The sequence below is a fragment of the Amblyomma mixtum genome, chromosome 1, assembly GCF_055824585.1.
Source record: "Amblyomma mixtum isolate Tamu chromosome 1, ASM5582458v1, whole genome shotgun sequence".
Lineage (NCBI taxonomy): Eukaryota > Metazoa > Arthropoda > Arachnida > Ixodida > Ixodidae > Amblyomma > Amblyomma mixtum.
Window position 1 is genome coordinate 276272993 of NC_143012.1, and position 16329 is coordinate 276289321.

At 48.1% G+C, this 16329-nt stretch overlaps 1 protein-coding gene across 2 annotated transcripts in view; it reads right to left on the reverse strand.

The window, feature by feature from the left end:
* LOC149371786 (WD repeat-containing protein 17-like) overlaps window positions 1–16329 on the reverse strand; it is a 58329-nt gene that overhangs the window by 11660 nt on the left and 30340 nt on the right. For both annotated transcript variants that reach the window (XR_016292022.1, XM_089585259.1), the window contains exons 12-19: window positions 14849–14998; window positions 13831–13952; window positions 13605–13733; window positions 12271–12429; window positions 11234–11298; window positions 9964–10185; window positions 6288–6387; window positions 5447–5586 (exon numbers count right to left, since the gene is read on the reverse strand). Coding sequence is in view for 1 of the 2 variants with exons in the window: in XM_089585259.1 (XP_089441385.1) it covers window positions 5447–5586; window positions 6288–6387; window positions 9964–10185; window positions 11234–11298; window positions 12271–12429; window positions 13605–13733; window positions 13831–13952; window positions 14849–14998 (1087 nt within the window). In the remaining variant the exon portion in view is untranslated. The remainder of the gene's footprint in view (window positions 1–5446; window positions 5587–6287; window positions 6388–9963; window positions 10186–11233; window positions 11299–12270; window positions 12430–13604; window positions 13734–13830; window positions 13953–14848; window positions 14999–16329) is intronic.

The window sequence follows — 16329 nt, forward strand, 5'->3', positions numbered from 1 at the left end:
TTACCAGTGTATTTTTTTAAATGAAGCACAGAAATCGTGCGGTAATTAGTTGCCAAGTTTGGGTCACCGCTTTAAGTATTGGACACCCTAGCACATTTCATTTTGTCTGTAAAAACGCCCTACTCCAGGTCTAAATTCAATATGTAAGAATGTGTGGAAGTAATCACTGGCAGTACAGGCTTTATTTTCAAAGTTTTCAATATCTAGCGCCTTACTGTTTCGCAGTGATAAAAAAGAGATGTAAATCTCATGCTCATCAATTGGCTGAAGGTGTACAGGTTTTATGGTGGTATGAGGTTTAACGTACATCCCAGAGAGACTCGGGCTATGAGGTACTCCGTAGGGGAGGACTCCGAATAATATCGACCCCCTGGGGTTCTTTAATGTGCACTGACATCGAGCAGTAAATGAGCCTCTAGCATTTCGCCTCCATCGAAATGCGACCGCCGTCGCGGGGATCGAACCCGCGTCTTTCGGGTCAGCAGCACAGCACCATAACCACTGAGCCACCGCGGCGGCTGAGTCTCGCAATAACTTATGATGTGACGGCTCTTATGATTGTTTTATACGGATGACCATGAAGGCTTTGTAGGCTGCTCCAGCGAGTAGACGGAAGACGGCAGTGACCGGCAGATTCATCTTAAGTGGTCTTAGCGCAGCACAGATTTTGCACCAAGCACCTCACATAATTCTTTTTGTTGTCCAGCGGCTAAATGAACACGTTATTCGTGCGATGCGTTCTAGGGGGTTGTGACCATCTACTCCGCAAAGGTGGTTCTGGTTGGTGGTTCTGGTAAATCTAGTAACACAGCCTCGGAGGTTTTTCTCTAGGACCAGGTCTGCACTTAGAGGCAGCATATGGTGCGTGAAGCGGGTAAGCGGCGCTCTGTTAAAGCTGCAGAGCGGATAACAAGGCAAGGGAAACTTAGTCGGGATAACATAGAATTAGATTGAGCGATGAGGTGCGTTTATATGTAGGTATTGGCAGTGTCCTCCGGTAATGGCAGAAAAGTGGGCTCCTGGGGAACATTTTAATGCGCCTTTATTCTCAGTTTACTTAATTCGACTGATGATGCTAGGGGCGGTGGTTATAATTATGATGGCGGTCGTAGCGATGTTCGGTCCGCGTATTTTCTTTCGTACGGTGGCTCACTACAATTTTCACCTACGGTGTCTCCTTGCAAAGAGGAATTTTTCGTCAACTGCGAAGCGTCTGTGAAAGCTGTATAACTTTCCTCTGTAGTTGTATGGCCGCGCGTGGGTGGATGCCAATAAGTAATTACTCCCTTATTACATCTCTACTCCACCTTGGAAGATTCCCCTAAATTACTGCCCTAACTTCATTCCCACTTCGAGTTATTGATCAATTTACTCTCGCCCTACCACCTGATTTGCCAGCATTCAAGGTTAGCTCAGTTGATAGAACGGCTTCCCCGGACAGGCGGTGATCCCGGGTTCGAACCCCGGAACAAGACAAATGTTTCGTTAATTACCGAAGTTTCTGTGAAAGCTGTACAGCTTTCTCTTGAATCCCGCTTGGATGAATGCTAATGAGTAGCTACTCCCTTTTACAAATCTACTTCACCTTGGGGTATTCTCCTAAAACATTTAATTAACTTTCTTTTCTCCCTTCCTGACAACGGAAGGGTGGGGATTCAGAGATTTACAGCCGCGAGAAGGCGTTAGTTTTGATTCCAGTGTGTGAGCAGGCTGCGCACGAGTGCACTAATGAACCGCTCGGGGCTGTGCAGGGCTCTCTGACTAAATTTCCGTGAATCGCTGTTAGAAGGAAGGGAATGTTTTCGAGCGTCTTTCACAGCACAAACACATCTTGCGCACGTGAATCCCCACGCTAGCTGCTGTGACGGCGAGCGGCTGTTCATCAGTATTAGCGTTACCCGAAGCGCCTAGCTTCGCTGTTTACTCCGGGGCAATCTTTGGGTGCGTAGGTGGTTAGATCAAAGGGCGAAGCTAAATAATGCTTGTGCGAAATGGTTTTGGAATGGTAGGCAATGGCATCTTAAGAGAGGCTAATGAGTTTTACCCACGAATGGTCTACGCACACACATGAAGACTAAATATCTTTGCCGCGTGCGAGAACGAGTTTGGCAAAGACTGCGAGAGCGTCTCCGCAGACAAGGAAATGAGTAAAATTTCAAAAGTCGCGCGAAGAAATAAACGTAGCAGCCTGGTTGGATGGCAGTGCATTTCTTTTCATAATCATTAACTGACTGAGTTTCACGCATCATGAGACCGAACTGAGCTAATTGGTTGGTGGAATTGTACCGAGGATGGAGAAACCCCGTCTTCTGTACCAGTTTGGCAGCGGTGCGCAGGCCGTAAGCACGACACTAATATACTGCTCTTTCAAGGTAAGCATATTCGTTAACTTTTAATACTTTCTAACGCAAGAGACTTAGTATCGCTATGTCGGAAAAAATCGTCCGGCGTCGGCGACATCTACCGTGTAAAGCCCAGCAGCCGGAGCGGCCGGAGCAACCAGCCGCTCGAGGTGGGCCACCTAGGTCACATGACCTTGTGACGTCATCACAACCTGCCCACCGGACTGAGAAAACTGACCCCCGTGGCAGGTAGCAGTTAAATTAATGATTGCTGCGAGAGTTGCTCTAGAAGAGCAAACTGGTTCTCACAAGTTCCACCGATTGCAGCACGTACCATCGCACGTCAGTGGCGCATCGCTTGACCGCTGCCTAGCAACTAAACGTGTGCTAACTGGAAGTAGGTCTCGATTCCTGTAGATGAATTCTATAGTGCGAGCTAGGCTCGTTATAGTATGATTAGTGCGCGAGTCCCACAGCATGTGCTCTGAAAAAAGAAAAAATACGCCTAGAGTTTTAAATTCCGTCACAATTTCAATAGGCTGATAATTTATTTGAAGATTATTTGGAACAATGTAGCTAGGAAAACGACTGCTTTAGTTTTTTGCGCATTAATAACCAAACAATTACAGGAACACCAATCAAGTTTGCTTCTAGTGTTGTTTGTGCGATTAACAAGCTTTTGTAATCGTCCCCCTCAAAAAACAGGCTGGTATCATCTATGTAGATCAGGTACGGGTACTAAAAACCACTGGCACTATCGATAAAAAACCCACAGAAAGTCTCTTACAATTGAGGTCATATATTATGGTAAGCGACCTCATAAAAGCTCATTTAACAAACCAATACGCCACATTAGCGGGGACTAAAATAGGGCGTAGGGTGTTGGACGACTTGGTAATCTAATATCCCTACCACACCAGAACAAAGCCAACTATTCCGAAAGAGCGGAGATCTAGGTTTGGGATGACTCCTCTGTCTCGAAGCATGCATCCGGAGCATCACTTGCCAAGTGGATTATTAGAGCCAAGGCAATGAATAACAGCTGCAATAACTTAGAAGAGGCCTTCGTAGATGCCATGGGTCCCCTGAAAGGGATCTCAGCGATCTCAGTAATGCATCTGAAATTTCAGAGATTGCGCCTCACATCCAACATCAGAATACATCACCACAGAATCGCAGAGAGCACATAGAAACTGTATGTGGGGCAAAATTGCAGCGCTGGACTGCATATTCCTGCAACAATCCGGAGCTTACTCGTGCAATAAACAGCTGACTTGCATACCAGGCCAGCAGGGGGCTGAGGGAAACGAGCGTGCACACGCCGCGGCCCAAACATTTCTACGCTTCTACGCTTCTTCAATACCAAACATTTCTCTTCCGGGTTCCCTCCTCCTCCCTTCCCGGAGATGGTGACTCATCTCAGACTGACAACCTGCGCCGAATTTTTGCAACACCTATGTCTCAGCAGTCAAATCTATTCAATCTAAATCCCGCTAAGGGTTCGAACAGATCAGAAGAATGTCATCTCAGACAACTGCAAACTATGTCATTACACAATCGAACTAAATTTCAAAAGACACATTCAAAAGGTTTTAAATTGGGTTGTAGATTCTGTGGCCAATACACAGATCTATATCATATGGTATGAGTCTGCCAGGCTAATAGCTCTACAGATTTAAGAGAACAGCCCAACATGGGAAGAATGCGAGGCAGCCCCGTCCGGTTCGGACCTCGAAGATCAATGAGCTCTTTGCCAACAGAATCCTGGACTGAGGACACGACCACGTTCCCCTAATTCTCTTTCGTGAAGGGTAGCGGAGTGGATTCCAAGAGAAGGCAAGCGTAGCAGGGGGTGGCAGAAAGTTAAGTGGGCGGATGAGATTAAGAAGTTTGCGGGGATACAGTGGCTGAGTTGGTAAAGGACAGGGTTAATTGGAGAGACATGGAAGAGGCCTTTGCCCTGCTGTGGTCGCAGTCAGGCTGATGATGATGATGACGAGTCTGAGGCCAGCAGCATGAATAACATCGCAACCGTGCCTTCGTAAACGCTTAAAATTGTTTCGAGCATGGTGCCTTTTAAATTATTTGCTTTCCTCCTTGTGCCTTGCTGTGTACGAACAAACAGCCAATTTTTAGTGACACTGTTGTTACTGTCACACTTATTGCAAGCTAAATAGTACATACGCCAGCGCCCCTTGCATAACTACCTATGACCTGCATCCCAGATGGCAACTAGGAATTGGAGGTATCTTTTGCTGCAGCAGTCATGCACTTGGGCGCACAGGGTTACTGCGACGCGCCCGTTTTTTTTTTTTCATTCGGTTATACGATAAGCTGTGCAGCCTGCACATGAGCAATAACGGCGGCGTCGCACATTTTAGAAATGCTATTGCTGACGCACGCGCTGCTCCGGTGGGCAGCGCAGCACGTACTTAGAAGCCAGGGGCGACAAAGTTTCGATAAACTTCGTTTAGATTAGCCTCCGCCTTCTCCCTTCGGTTCGGTGCCGTGTTCTGCCTCCGCTCTGGCGCCAGGGGCACCCGCGGAGCACCGAAACCTGGAGCTAAAAGCGTGTAATGCTTAAAAAAACACCCGGTATTGTGCAGCACTGTCTCGAGGGAACTCAGCTGTGGTGACAAAGTAAAATGGTTTTGGTTTGGTTTTGTGGGGTTTAACGTCCCAAAGCGACTAAGGCTATGAGAGACGCCGTAGTGGAGGGCTCCGGAAATTTCGACCACCTGGGGTTCTTTAACGTGCACTGACATCGCACAGTACACGGGCCTCTAGAATTTCTCCTCCAAAGAAATTCTAGCCGCCGCGGCCGGGATCGAACCCGCGTCTTTTGGGTGAGCAGCCGAGCACCATAGCCACTGAGCCACCGCGGCGGCACACAACGTAAAATGTCTGAAGCGCATTTCGCAGTGTTGCTCTGGTTGCCGTAATAAGCCGAAGCTCGAAGAGACAAGAAGTCATTAAGTTCTTTTAGGAACTGCATATTTCCACCTATAGCAGTCTCATCAGCATGCATGTATGATATTAATTTTTATTACGCACATCGCCACTAATCTCAAGCACGCAATGCATGCGCATGCGTGCACGCTCACCAATTTCCAGTCAGGGAGCACCTCCAGGCGAGCCAGGAACAGAGGGACGCTGCCTTCGCTGCCTCCTCGCAGCCGGAGTGCAACACGACACTGAGCGCGAGCTCGAGCTCATTGCCTCGTATGAGTGCTCGCAAGGCAGCCTGCAAAGCATGTGCGATCATAAGAGGGTGTAACTAAGGCCTGTAATATTAATATAGATATTGCGCATATAGTGGTTTCGAGAGCAGTGTTACTGGGACTAAGAGTGGCGAAACGAAACAGGGAAAGTAATTCAGAAAACAAAGAAAAAGGCATGAACCTGCGTTTCTTGTACGCAAGAAGTTCGCCAGGAGGTTGATACCAATGCTAGCGAATACGTTCAGTAGAGCTGCCGTAGAGCCATGAATGGGAAAAGATAAGAGAACAAAACAATGTTCCTCACGGACGGCAATTTGCCTTCCACCATTTTACTATCCTGATTGTCACTGCCGGATCGGAGAAGCTGAAAAAGGGAGTGAGAGCGACAGGCACGAAAGGTGGACAGATTAAGCTGAACACAGCATTCAGTTTGTTACCCAAGACTAAAGAAGGCGCATAAACAAATAGGAGGACAAGCTGAAGAACGATAAGTACACACATGGACACAAGGTGAACTGCATCGCGCTTGTTTTCTGCAACGAGTACCACATTTGTGTCGACGTCATACGTATTTCGTGGGCCTGCCTCAGTATCACAGCAGCTAGCAATGTCGAATTGACTCAGAGCTTCTCGATCCCGGCAAGTGGGTCACTTCCGATCGAAAAGATGGACCGATCTTTGTTCCAAGCGCTCTCGTGTGCATCGCAGGGACTGCAGAACGCACCCGAACGTCGTTGACAGCCAGGTGACAACAGGCAGCCAAAGTAGGGGTTCCTTCCAAGAGGTACTTCTCTGAGATGTCTTGTGCGCATTCTTGTACAAGCCTGCGGACAGAATTCGGAGACGTAACTGAAAAGGTGAACGGAAAACAGCAGCGCTAAGGCGCTCTCTATATTGCAACACACCCAATAATATTTGCTTAAGGATCCCCTGACCAGGTTTGGACATTTCGATAACCAAGCGCAGTCGGTAGACTGGGAGTCGATGAAGGAAGGAAGGAAGGGAAAACTTTATTTACAGTAATGGTTCTTCTGCGGTTTGGGGGCTTCTTCAGAGACGTCTTGGTTCTACCCCCAGGAGCCTTCTCTGTCGAAGTCGTCCGCCTCTAACCAGTGGTCGGTTGCCCTCAGTCCAGGGCTCCGCTGGCCACTGCCGCCCGTTGAGCTCGCTGTACCAGACCTTGTTGGTCTTCGCAGCGATGAAAGTCTCTCTAAAAAACTTAGCCGGATAAATCAAGAAGACACCTTCCTCCATTCCCTTACGGCGTGGTTCGGGTGTCCACCAAACGTGACACTTACTGCACCAATTCCTTTCTTCAAAGATCAATTTGCAACTTTCAACTTTGCGGAGGCTGCGGAAGTAGTGCGTCCGTGAAACCATATTACTCCACCATCTTCTCGAAACCTCGGTGAGTGTTTGGACGAAAACAAAGAGAGGTGTAAAACGAAGTTGCAGCATTGAAAATCATGGTCGAAGCTGTGAGGCATTCAGTATTCGGGCCCTCTGGCTATAATTTCCACCGAGCGTGAACTACTTTTTAGGCGCGGATTGAGTAAGAGCGATTTTCCCTACCAGCTGCGCATCATACCGCCGCATGTAATACGCCTCGAATAATCGATGAGTTTCAAGAAGAAAATGTAGCAAGAGGTAAAAGAAACTGCAGGAGGTGCCACGCATGGCATTTAAGGTTTGCCGCAAAGAAATATGCTGGGTTCATTTTGGTTGTATGGTGAATTACATTTTGGGCGCAGACATAGCCCTGCGCGAACATGCGCGCCAGCTTTGGCAGCGTTGACTGCTATGTATGAAATGGAGTATAGTGTTGAGGATCTCACAACCCCAGGCAGAGGACAAAGGAGCATATCCTTCCTTTTCGTGCCTAGCTTTTGCTGCATTGCATAGAAAGTTAGCAAGTGTTGTTGACGGGCTAGTTGGCTTGATACTTGTAATGCCATCAAAAGTTATGCGTAAAAAAGACGACACGAAGATAGAAGACACGACAGGACGAGCGCGAACTAACAACTAGTTTAATAAAAAGCTGACACTTCTAAATATAAGACATGTAGGGGCATGCGTGGCGGATACACCCCCAGCCTGCCTGGTAAACGTGATAACAACATCGTACCCTACAAGACGGATCTTAACAAGGCTCGCTAATAGAAAGCTGTCTTCGAGTGCACAGTGAAATCGCACGTGACTGACAAGTGCCTCCGGGAAATGTAATTAACCGCGACGTCAGGACAGTCGGTCGACGCCACTGGCTAGAGAGCCTCCTTTGATGGGAATTTGCCGCTGCCTTCTTGACTGGTATCCTACTATAGAGATTAGCACTTATGCTGTCGTCCGGTCGCCCTCAGTACCCTCTTCCTGTCTTTTCTCCCTGTCACTCCAGGTCGCTGCGGTTTGCGCACATTGCGAATAGTCAACAGTGTCAAGATAGTAAGGCGAGGAAGGAGTAGGGGGGAAGGAGAAGGAAAAGTGTAGTGGAAAGAAAAAGAGCCAAACAGAAGGACCCCAATCACCACAATGACAGCACCTGCAAACAGTTTGCTGTGTACAGGCTGTTTATATGCGAAGCCCATTCATTCAACGCAAAGGGTAAAAGCAACTGAAATGGTAATTCATACCTGCACATGAAATGTTGCCCTGGATTAAACGCTCCCTGAAAACCTTTCGGCCGAAAATGTGTTTTACCCTGCGCTTATGAAGCCCTGGAAAGCGCGGCCGCAATTTTTTTTTTAAAGGTAGCGGAATCACAGCCACCGCAGTCCAGTGATTTCGCCTCACTCGCCTGTTCGACTAGCCTCCGACCTGCTACGGAGTCCGTGAGGTGCCTATATACGTCACAGCGCGGCCTCGCCAAGTATCTGCCTTTCTGAAACCCGGCGGCGCTCCCGGTGGCATCAGCGTCTGCTGTGCACTTCGTCTGCTTTGCAGCTCGAAGCTGTTCATGGACGCTTTGGTCATCCGTTGAACGGGAAAGTTCGCGTGGGTTGGTGAATGACTGTCGGATATTCTTGTCTACTAATCTCCGCCCACGTATGCCGCCAAGATCATGCTCCGGAGCACATAGGACGAAGAACGTTACCCTCTTCCGGGCAGCCACCTTGGACTTCGCCGCGCCACCTATAGGCGGTGAACTCAGAGGTAGAGCACCGGACGCGTAATTCGGAGGTCGTGGGTTCGGATCCCACCGGCGGCATGTGGTTGTTTTTTCTTCTGCTTTTCTAATCAATTAGCTTTAAGCGATAACGTATTCATTAATATTCTAAATTGATTAACACCACAAAATAAATAAATTAATTAAAAAAAAATCCCCTGTGCCCCTTGGTTTCTGTGGCTGTTGGCTTCTTTCATAATTATAACGAGCCCCTCATTCCCCTTCCATTGTTTGCTTAATTGCTTAGCGAGGGCCTCGGTTCTGGCAGCCTTGACGCCATAGGAAGCATAAGAGGGTTCTCACGAGGCTTCCACCCTCTCCGTTCGATGACGTTCTACGTCGCACCTGCGGTAACTCAGGACGTTCCACGTCCGCCGCTTATGAACGTGGGTGGCGCTGATGAACACTCTCAAGGTTAGGTTACTTGTAAACATAAATACCCCCGAAAGCAGAAGGTTTGACAGCCGTCGCCGCAGCTCAGAGGTAGAGCACCGGACGCGTAATTCGGAGGTCGTGGGTTCGGATCCCACCGGCGGCATATGGTTGTTTTTTCTTCTGCTTTTCCAATCAATTAGCTTTAAGCGATAACGTATTCAGTAATATTCTAATTTGATTAACACCACAAATTAAATAAATAAATTAAAAAAATCCCTTGTGCTACTTGGTTTTCTGTGGGCTTCTTTCATTGCGAATAGAAGGCAGGCCAAATCTAGTCCGACCTCTTCTGGTTTCAGTGTCCTATGCATACTTGAAGTCTAGCGTTTTACAGATGCGCTATGCGTCCACTGCCGCGACGCAAGCACGGTGGTCGTTATGATAAAAGGGGTTTAATATACACAAACTCTAATATGTACAGAAACTACAGAGCACATCCACACAAAAATGAAATGTAGTGGGGTGAGGCAGACAATCATGTGAAGAGATGGGATTAGCAAATCTGCTGGGGATGTGGCGGATAAGGGCTTTGTTCTGCAGTGGGCGCGGAACCGAAGTGATGATGGGGGTGTTGAAGTCACAGTGAATGAGCAGTTTTGTACCTCTTACTTTTGCAGTTGCTGCTGCAACTGGGTACCACACCCGCGACCTCTGCGTTAAACAGAGAGAAATTGTAGCTATCCCTAAAAATTATTGGAACAGCACGTAAATAATTAAGTTCGAGCTTTAATTTATCGATGAAATAACTGTACACCGTAGGAAACAAGAGTCGTCCTAAAGTCTCATCGTACAGTCCAAAGCTTACTTTTCGGATTCGTTGGCCTGGCATGAACTGCCTCCGCCCGGGGAGGCGTCCTCGCGGCTGCTCTCGGAGCGCGACGCGTGACGCACCGACAGCGCCAGCATGTAAGCGCTGTGTGCCTGGCCCCTGCTCCTCAGGAAGGCGCTCAGCTCCTTGACGTTTCCCAGGGCAAGCATCAGGCCGACGGCCTCCGGCCGGTCTTCACTCACCAGGAGGTCGGATCGCCTGCGAGGTTTCAGTGGTGTCGCAGGAGCGGAGGCTCTGGTGTCGACTTCAGTGCTCCATTCATTTTTTGTTTTGTTTTTTAAATTTTTTTCCTCGAAAATGATTATTACAGTTGTTTGAGGGGTAAGAAAACGCAATCCATACAGCAGGACTAGCAAAAGTGCTGAAACCAACACAAAAATTTAGAGGTCTTCGTATCACGCAGTAGTGACGTTCCTCACGTATTGAAGGGCATTAAAACGTAGCTATAATTTCACAGACAGATTATACGCTAATGTTATGCCTTCTTACTGACACTTATTTGAAGCCAAAGCTGTAAACGCTTCCTAATAAACAGTTGCAGTACGTAACAAAGAGGAATGGCAAGAAACACGCATGGCGTAATATTTACAGTCAGAGATCATAGAGTGAAAGGAAGAAAACAAAAAAAAAATGCTTAGAAGTACTCCACAGAGAAGCTCAATGGCATGCAAACCGAGGCTACAAAATACAGAAAGCGGACATTTAGAAAAGTGAAGAAGCCCGACAGTTCCAATATTCATGCTTGCCTCTCAACATCCGTCTTACCCAAAGCGTCACTCACTATACCACCCGATCACTATGGTACGTCATATGCGTCACTTCTACATAATCTGTCATTTCTCTGTTTCTATTGAGACCCCCGGATAACGCATTATCCGCTACCCTCTGGCACTATCCGGTAGCGGATCAGTGTGAACATCACGTCGCAAAGATTATCGCTTCAGATCGCGTGAGCTAATAATCAAAATCGAGAGGGGGGAGGAAAGCACAATAATAAAAGACCCCCCCCCCCCCTCACCATCCCTGTCCACGTCTGTGTCCTCCTATTGCGACTTCGTTTCCACGTGACAACGCGATTGAGTAACAAAAATAACGGTATTCTTTTTGTGTGAAAGTTTCCGCGGTATCAGGGACGCTAAAATGAGACTCATTCGTGAGATTCATTCCTGAACTGTAAAAACGTTTACCGAGGAACTCCGCAGAGAATTCAGGCAGGAAACGTGGCAGACTTCAATCCACTACTCACCGCTTTGCCAGCTGGCGCCAGTATTGGTAGGACACGCCTGGAGCCAATGCAAGGGCTTCGTTCCACTGCATGAAAGAGTTTAATGTGTGTTGTTCGCTCCGAGAGGGTAGCGGAACAAATTTTAAAAAGGGGAATGCAGCCTTCGCAGTTTCCCACTGAGACAAAGAATAAAAAGAAACCCCGAGAAGGGAACAGCGCGGTGGGACACATGACGAACGTATTCAACGTTAACAGTGCCTCTGCTCACGGTAACCAAATGCAATGTTTAATGTTCAGGTAAGCTAAGTAAACTAAGTAAACAAAGTATCTGAGAACAGGCAAGAGCAAAGCTGAGGCAGGAAGAGAGTAGCGAGTGAATGCGGTTTATGTGGACTTTCGTGGCAGCGCATGACAAAAAGATCAACAGGGATGCTCTCAAAAACTGATGATGAATTTTTATGACGCAAGAGAATCTATGGCCAAAGAGCGCCATGTACCGTGAATTGAAACTCCCTCTTTGACGGTAAATGAAATGAGAAAGAAGTATATTAACGTACGCCTGATCAACACTGGCTGGAGGTAAAGATGCGAGTGGAATGCACATGCGTTATATACTTCAAAATAGGCACAGTAATTTTTGAGAACATAACTGCAGCGATGGCTCATTCATATGAGCATCCACGTCGCATGCGGAAGGTGCGGAGTTCTCTCACACCTTTGAAGTTGAGGCAACAAATCCATCCATGTTTATAGACTGAACCCAAACTACCTACCTGCTACCACAAGACTAGGGCAGCAGCTGAATGCAAGCAAAGGTAACCAGTATGGTTAACAAATGATAAGGCGTGTCAAACTGACCAAGCACTAGAAGTGAGAACGCTGCTAGCTTGATTAATGCGTCCAGACGAACCTCTAAAGTGAGGAAGATTTCAAAGAAATACATGACATGACTAATCCCCGAGGCACCAGGGTCGCTTTCAGGCGGATGTCGGTTGCCATCTATTACCAATCAAAACGCGTGTACACAACCTTCGGAGGTGACGCCTTGTTGTACTTACCGCTCCGAGTTCCGTGAGTATTTCGCAGTACTTTCGAAGGTTTCCTGTGGAGAGGTAGAGCTGAGCCGCTTGGTGTAGGGACTGCTCTCGGCTCGGGCCGCCAACTCCCGTGCCGCCGAACCGCGTCGCTGTGACTAGCTCCAGCTCATGAGCCTTAGACTGTGGGGCACACCAAGATCAAGTATTGAAAGGCGGACAAGCGCTGACCTGTGGCCTCGCAGCGCTGTTCGCGAGCTGGTACACCAGCGCATAAGACAGCTAAGCTATAATTTTATGGTCATCGCGCAAACAGAAATATTGAATTCAGAGCAATGACATTTCAATAACCTAGAACTTAATGCCATGATCGGGCCTGTTTGCAGGTGCTGCCAGGTACCTGGAACCGTTGTGACCAGCCGGGAAGGAGCCGACTACCGCGTGTGGAACACTCGCAGACAACGTAGTGACTGTGTGCTGACCATGTGTGGACCCCATGGTTATACCGGTGGTCCCTATCAAGCGGGTCACAATAGCCCCTGGTTTCTGGCAGCAGCAGCTGGAAGGACCGTTCAAAGCACGCTGTTGGATCCATTTCAGGCAGTGGGTATGCCTAGAAACCTCACCTATTTGGTAATGCGATAAAATCCAGAGTTTGACGGAAGCCCATCTGTTCGGGTATGTTCATGGTGGAAATTCCTCAAGCACCGACAAATCGTTCTAAAAAATGACGCTTCGGCCCCGCTACGGGGCCTTGATTGCGAACGAGGCCCCGTAGCGGGGTCGAAACATCATTTTTAGAGCGATTAGTCGGCGCTGGTAGAATTTCCGCCATGGTAATGCCATAAAATGTGGCTGTGATTTCACGTCTTCTGTAGCGTGTGCTAAGAGGAGAAGGAAAGGAAGCTGTGGAGATCATGATTTTCAGCGGGATCTCAAAAAAAAAAAAATTGTGTAGTGTCAGTTTAATTCGTTGCAGTCCTTTTTCTGAAATAATTAATTCACAAATAGTAAAGAAGGCATTCAACACAAAACTCCATTGCGGGCCGTATTTGGGGATTTAAGCCAAATTAGTGGAAATTACTGGCTCTGTTTTGAAGGAAGAAAACTGTGTTCCAAAGAAGCTGCTGATATTGCACTACCATTTTGTGCAATTTATTCTAATACTGCAATTAAATGGGCAAGCTTAATACTATTAGCTATAGACTGCCAAGGCGCAAACAAAATGAAAGTTAAAATTCACAAAATCCAATAAATGTACAAAGCAATCAAACACGCCCAAAACTAGAACGGTTCCCTCTGTGCTATCTCTGCATGGAGCAAACGAAATTAACGGGTAGGAAAACCGGGCCGCTCACCGCCTTCAGCTTGACGAGATGGGTGCGATGGAGCAACAGTGAATCCTTGTACGAGTCGGACACCTCGGCATCCTCCCCCTTGGAGACTATGCTCAGTAAATCCCAAAGGTTACCAACTCCGGGGGGATCCTGCGGCAGAGAGAGAAGGCAGTGAAGCGGCCGGCCGGCCTCCCGTCGACAGCGGCACGCGTCATGGGCGTATATCTCGCCTGGCGAGCAAACTCACGCAGAAAAATGTGGACCACGCCCGGAGCGCCGCTTCGTCTCGGGACGACTTGTGGGCATTCTTCAGCTGCCTGGCCGCCGCGCCGCACAGCATCTCTTTGCCTCTCCCCAGTGGCTGCTCTCCTGGTGACAGGCGGGAGGACACAGGGAAGCTGATGTCTGGCACTGCCCGCTTGTTGCGGGAGCACTCTACTTATTGTCCTCGGGACTCTGTTCCCGGAGCGTGGTACAGGCCTGACATGTGACAGTCTAAAGTTGCCTTTTTCTAATCTGCGGTGCGAGCAACATATTTCACAGTAAAGCCCCCTCCTTCCTTCCTCTACCGCGCTTTACGGCCACAGTGTCATGCCAAGCGCAGTGTGAGAGTTAGGCCCGTCCTAGTTTTCTGTAGCTGTAGCCTTCCCACTTCGGCCTCATGCGTTTCTTGTCTACTACAACGAAACAAGTAAAACGTTTCAAAACGAAAAGACAAATGAAAGACACACAATAGATAGACGGGCGCTGACAACTACGTGTTGTTTTGGTCGGCGGTGGCGGTCTCTCTTGTGCGCGTCCCTCACGTGCGGTCGCTTTTTCTACGACATTTTAATTCTTTGACAATAATGGACCGGCAAGCCCAAATCAAACTCATCTTGAGAATTTTGTCGTCTCACGATGTAACAAAAGGGTCTTCCACTTCGACGGAGAACCACGAAATGACGAACTAAAACGGGCATGTTCAACTGAAACGACAGGCACGACGGACATAAGAAAAAGCAACGTGATAACATGCATTGAAGAAGAGGGGCTAGGCGGGCTGTTTGGTGCATGTTGATGCCACGGCGGCCGTGTTGATGCAAACCGACTGAACAACTATAACATACAGGTCGGAAGAGAACACAGACACGAGCGCTTGTGTCTTGTGTTCTCTTACGACCTCTCTGTTCAATCAGTGAAAAGTGCAGGCGGAAGACCCATTACTCCGCGGCTTTTCTTTTAGCCCTAGCATTAAATGGTAGACTACATCTCGGGCTGCGCACCTTGAGCCGCGACGACAGTGTCCAAATCCCAGCCGCACAGTATCCGCAGAAACATGGTTGAAGCCAGGGGCAGCATGGACCAGACACGGACCGTTGAGTCCCTCGACGAAGAAGCCACCACGAATGGTCGTCGAGGGTGGCAAGCGAGCGCTGGATACAAAACGCGCGAGCTGAGGGCACAGTTTCAAAGCGGCGCTTCACGGTCACGACGACCTTCTTAAAGGCTGTCCTGCTGTATGTATCCCTTCCTCGGAAGGGCGTCTGACTGTTGGGATGAATGCCTCAAATTCTGTTTCACTGAGCCATGGTAATGGTTGTGAGAGCAGTCGACAAGAAATATTACTCAGCAAAGCACTGCCATATTTTTTTCCTTTTTACATAGGACGCACCTTTGGCCAACACTGACGGGCTCAAACGAAGTCATACGCACTCCTTAAACAGCCGCACAGCGAAGTCGAAAGAACTTGACATCAACTACATTGATTTCAATGAGGCATGTAGGTAGAGCTTACGCTGACTACAGTCTTCTCAGTTATGTTCCTTCGACATTCCCGACATTACAGGCGTCCGCAAACTCTCGCAAAGTCTCTTCACGTCGTCGGCAGCACACGGAAAATTATATGGTTGAATGCCTCAAACATTCCAGGAAATTTCTAACTGTACACAAAAGTCGCCCATGAAGGTACGTAGCTGTCCCCCCCCCCCCCCCCCCCCCCTTCCCCCAGTCTTCCTCCTAATTGAATGCGAAAGGTGAGTGCACACATGAAATAAGCCAACTGTCAACACAAACTGGAGGCACCGATGGCTGCTAGACCCGCCGGACGGCACGGTCGCCGCCACTGGGGCTTCGAATTAAGGGCTCCACTCAGCGTGGTTTATTGTGTTTGGATGAGTGGAACTTTATTCACTCATTCGCTCTCAGCTTCATGATGATATCTGCGCTAAATTTATATCTAAATAAGACGTAATGGGGGCGTCCACAAATGTAGCACTACTGTGGTCACGTTCAAATTACTGGACGAACTCGTCCTTCCATTCTCTTTGGCAATCTCTGTCGCCCTTCACACGGAAACTGTAGCCAACCGGGCATATACCTGATTAACCTTTTTGCATTTCCTTAACTACCTCTCTTTATTTACTATGTAGCGCCATGTGCGTAGCGGTGTTCGGTAAATTGTGGTTTAAATGCACACCATCTGCATGCCTACAGCACAGGCACCAGCATAGCCTTTGTCCTCGGTAGAAATTCCACCACTAACCACTACCAGTGCTGTAAAAGAGTACTATTGAGCTCGCGTTACGCGGGGTATTTTTTGTTGTCTTTATCCGCCTATTTCGGGCGGCTTTAGTTAATAAATTCTTTATTTAAGTGCTTCTATCATATGAAAAATTTCTCCATCATGCGATATTAGCCAACCCTGCTCCTTTCGCTTGACGTCATACATTCCAACTGTGTAGAGAGACAATCGGCTCACAGGCGA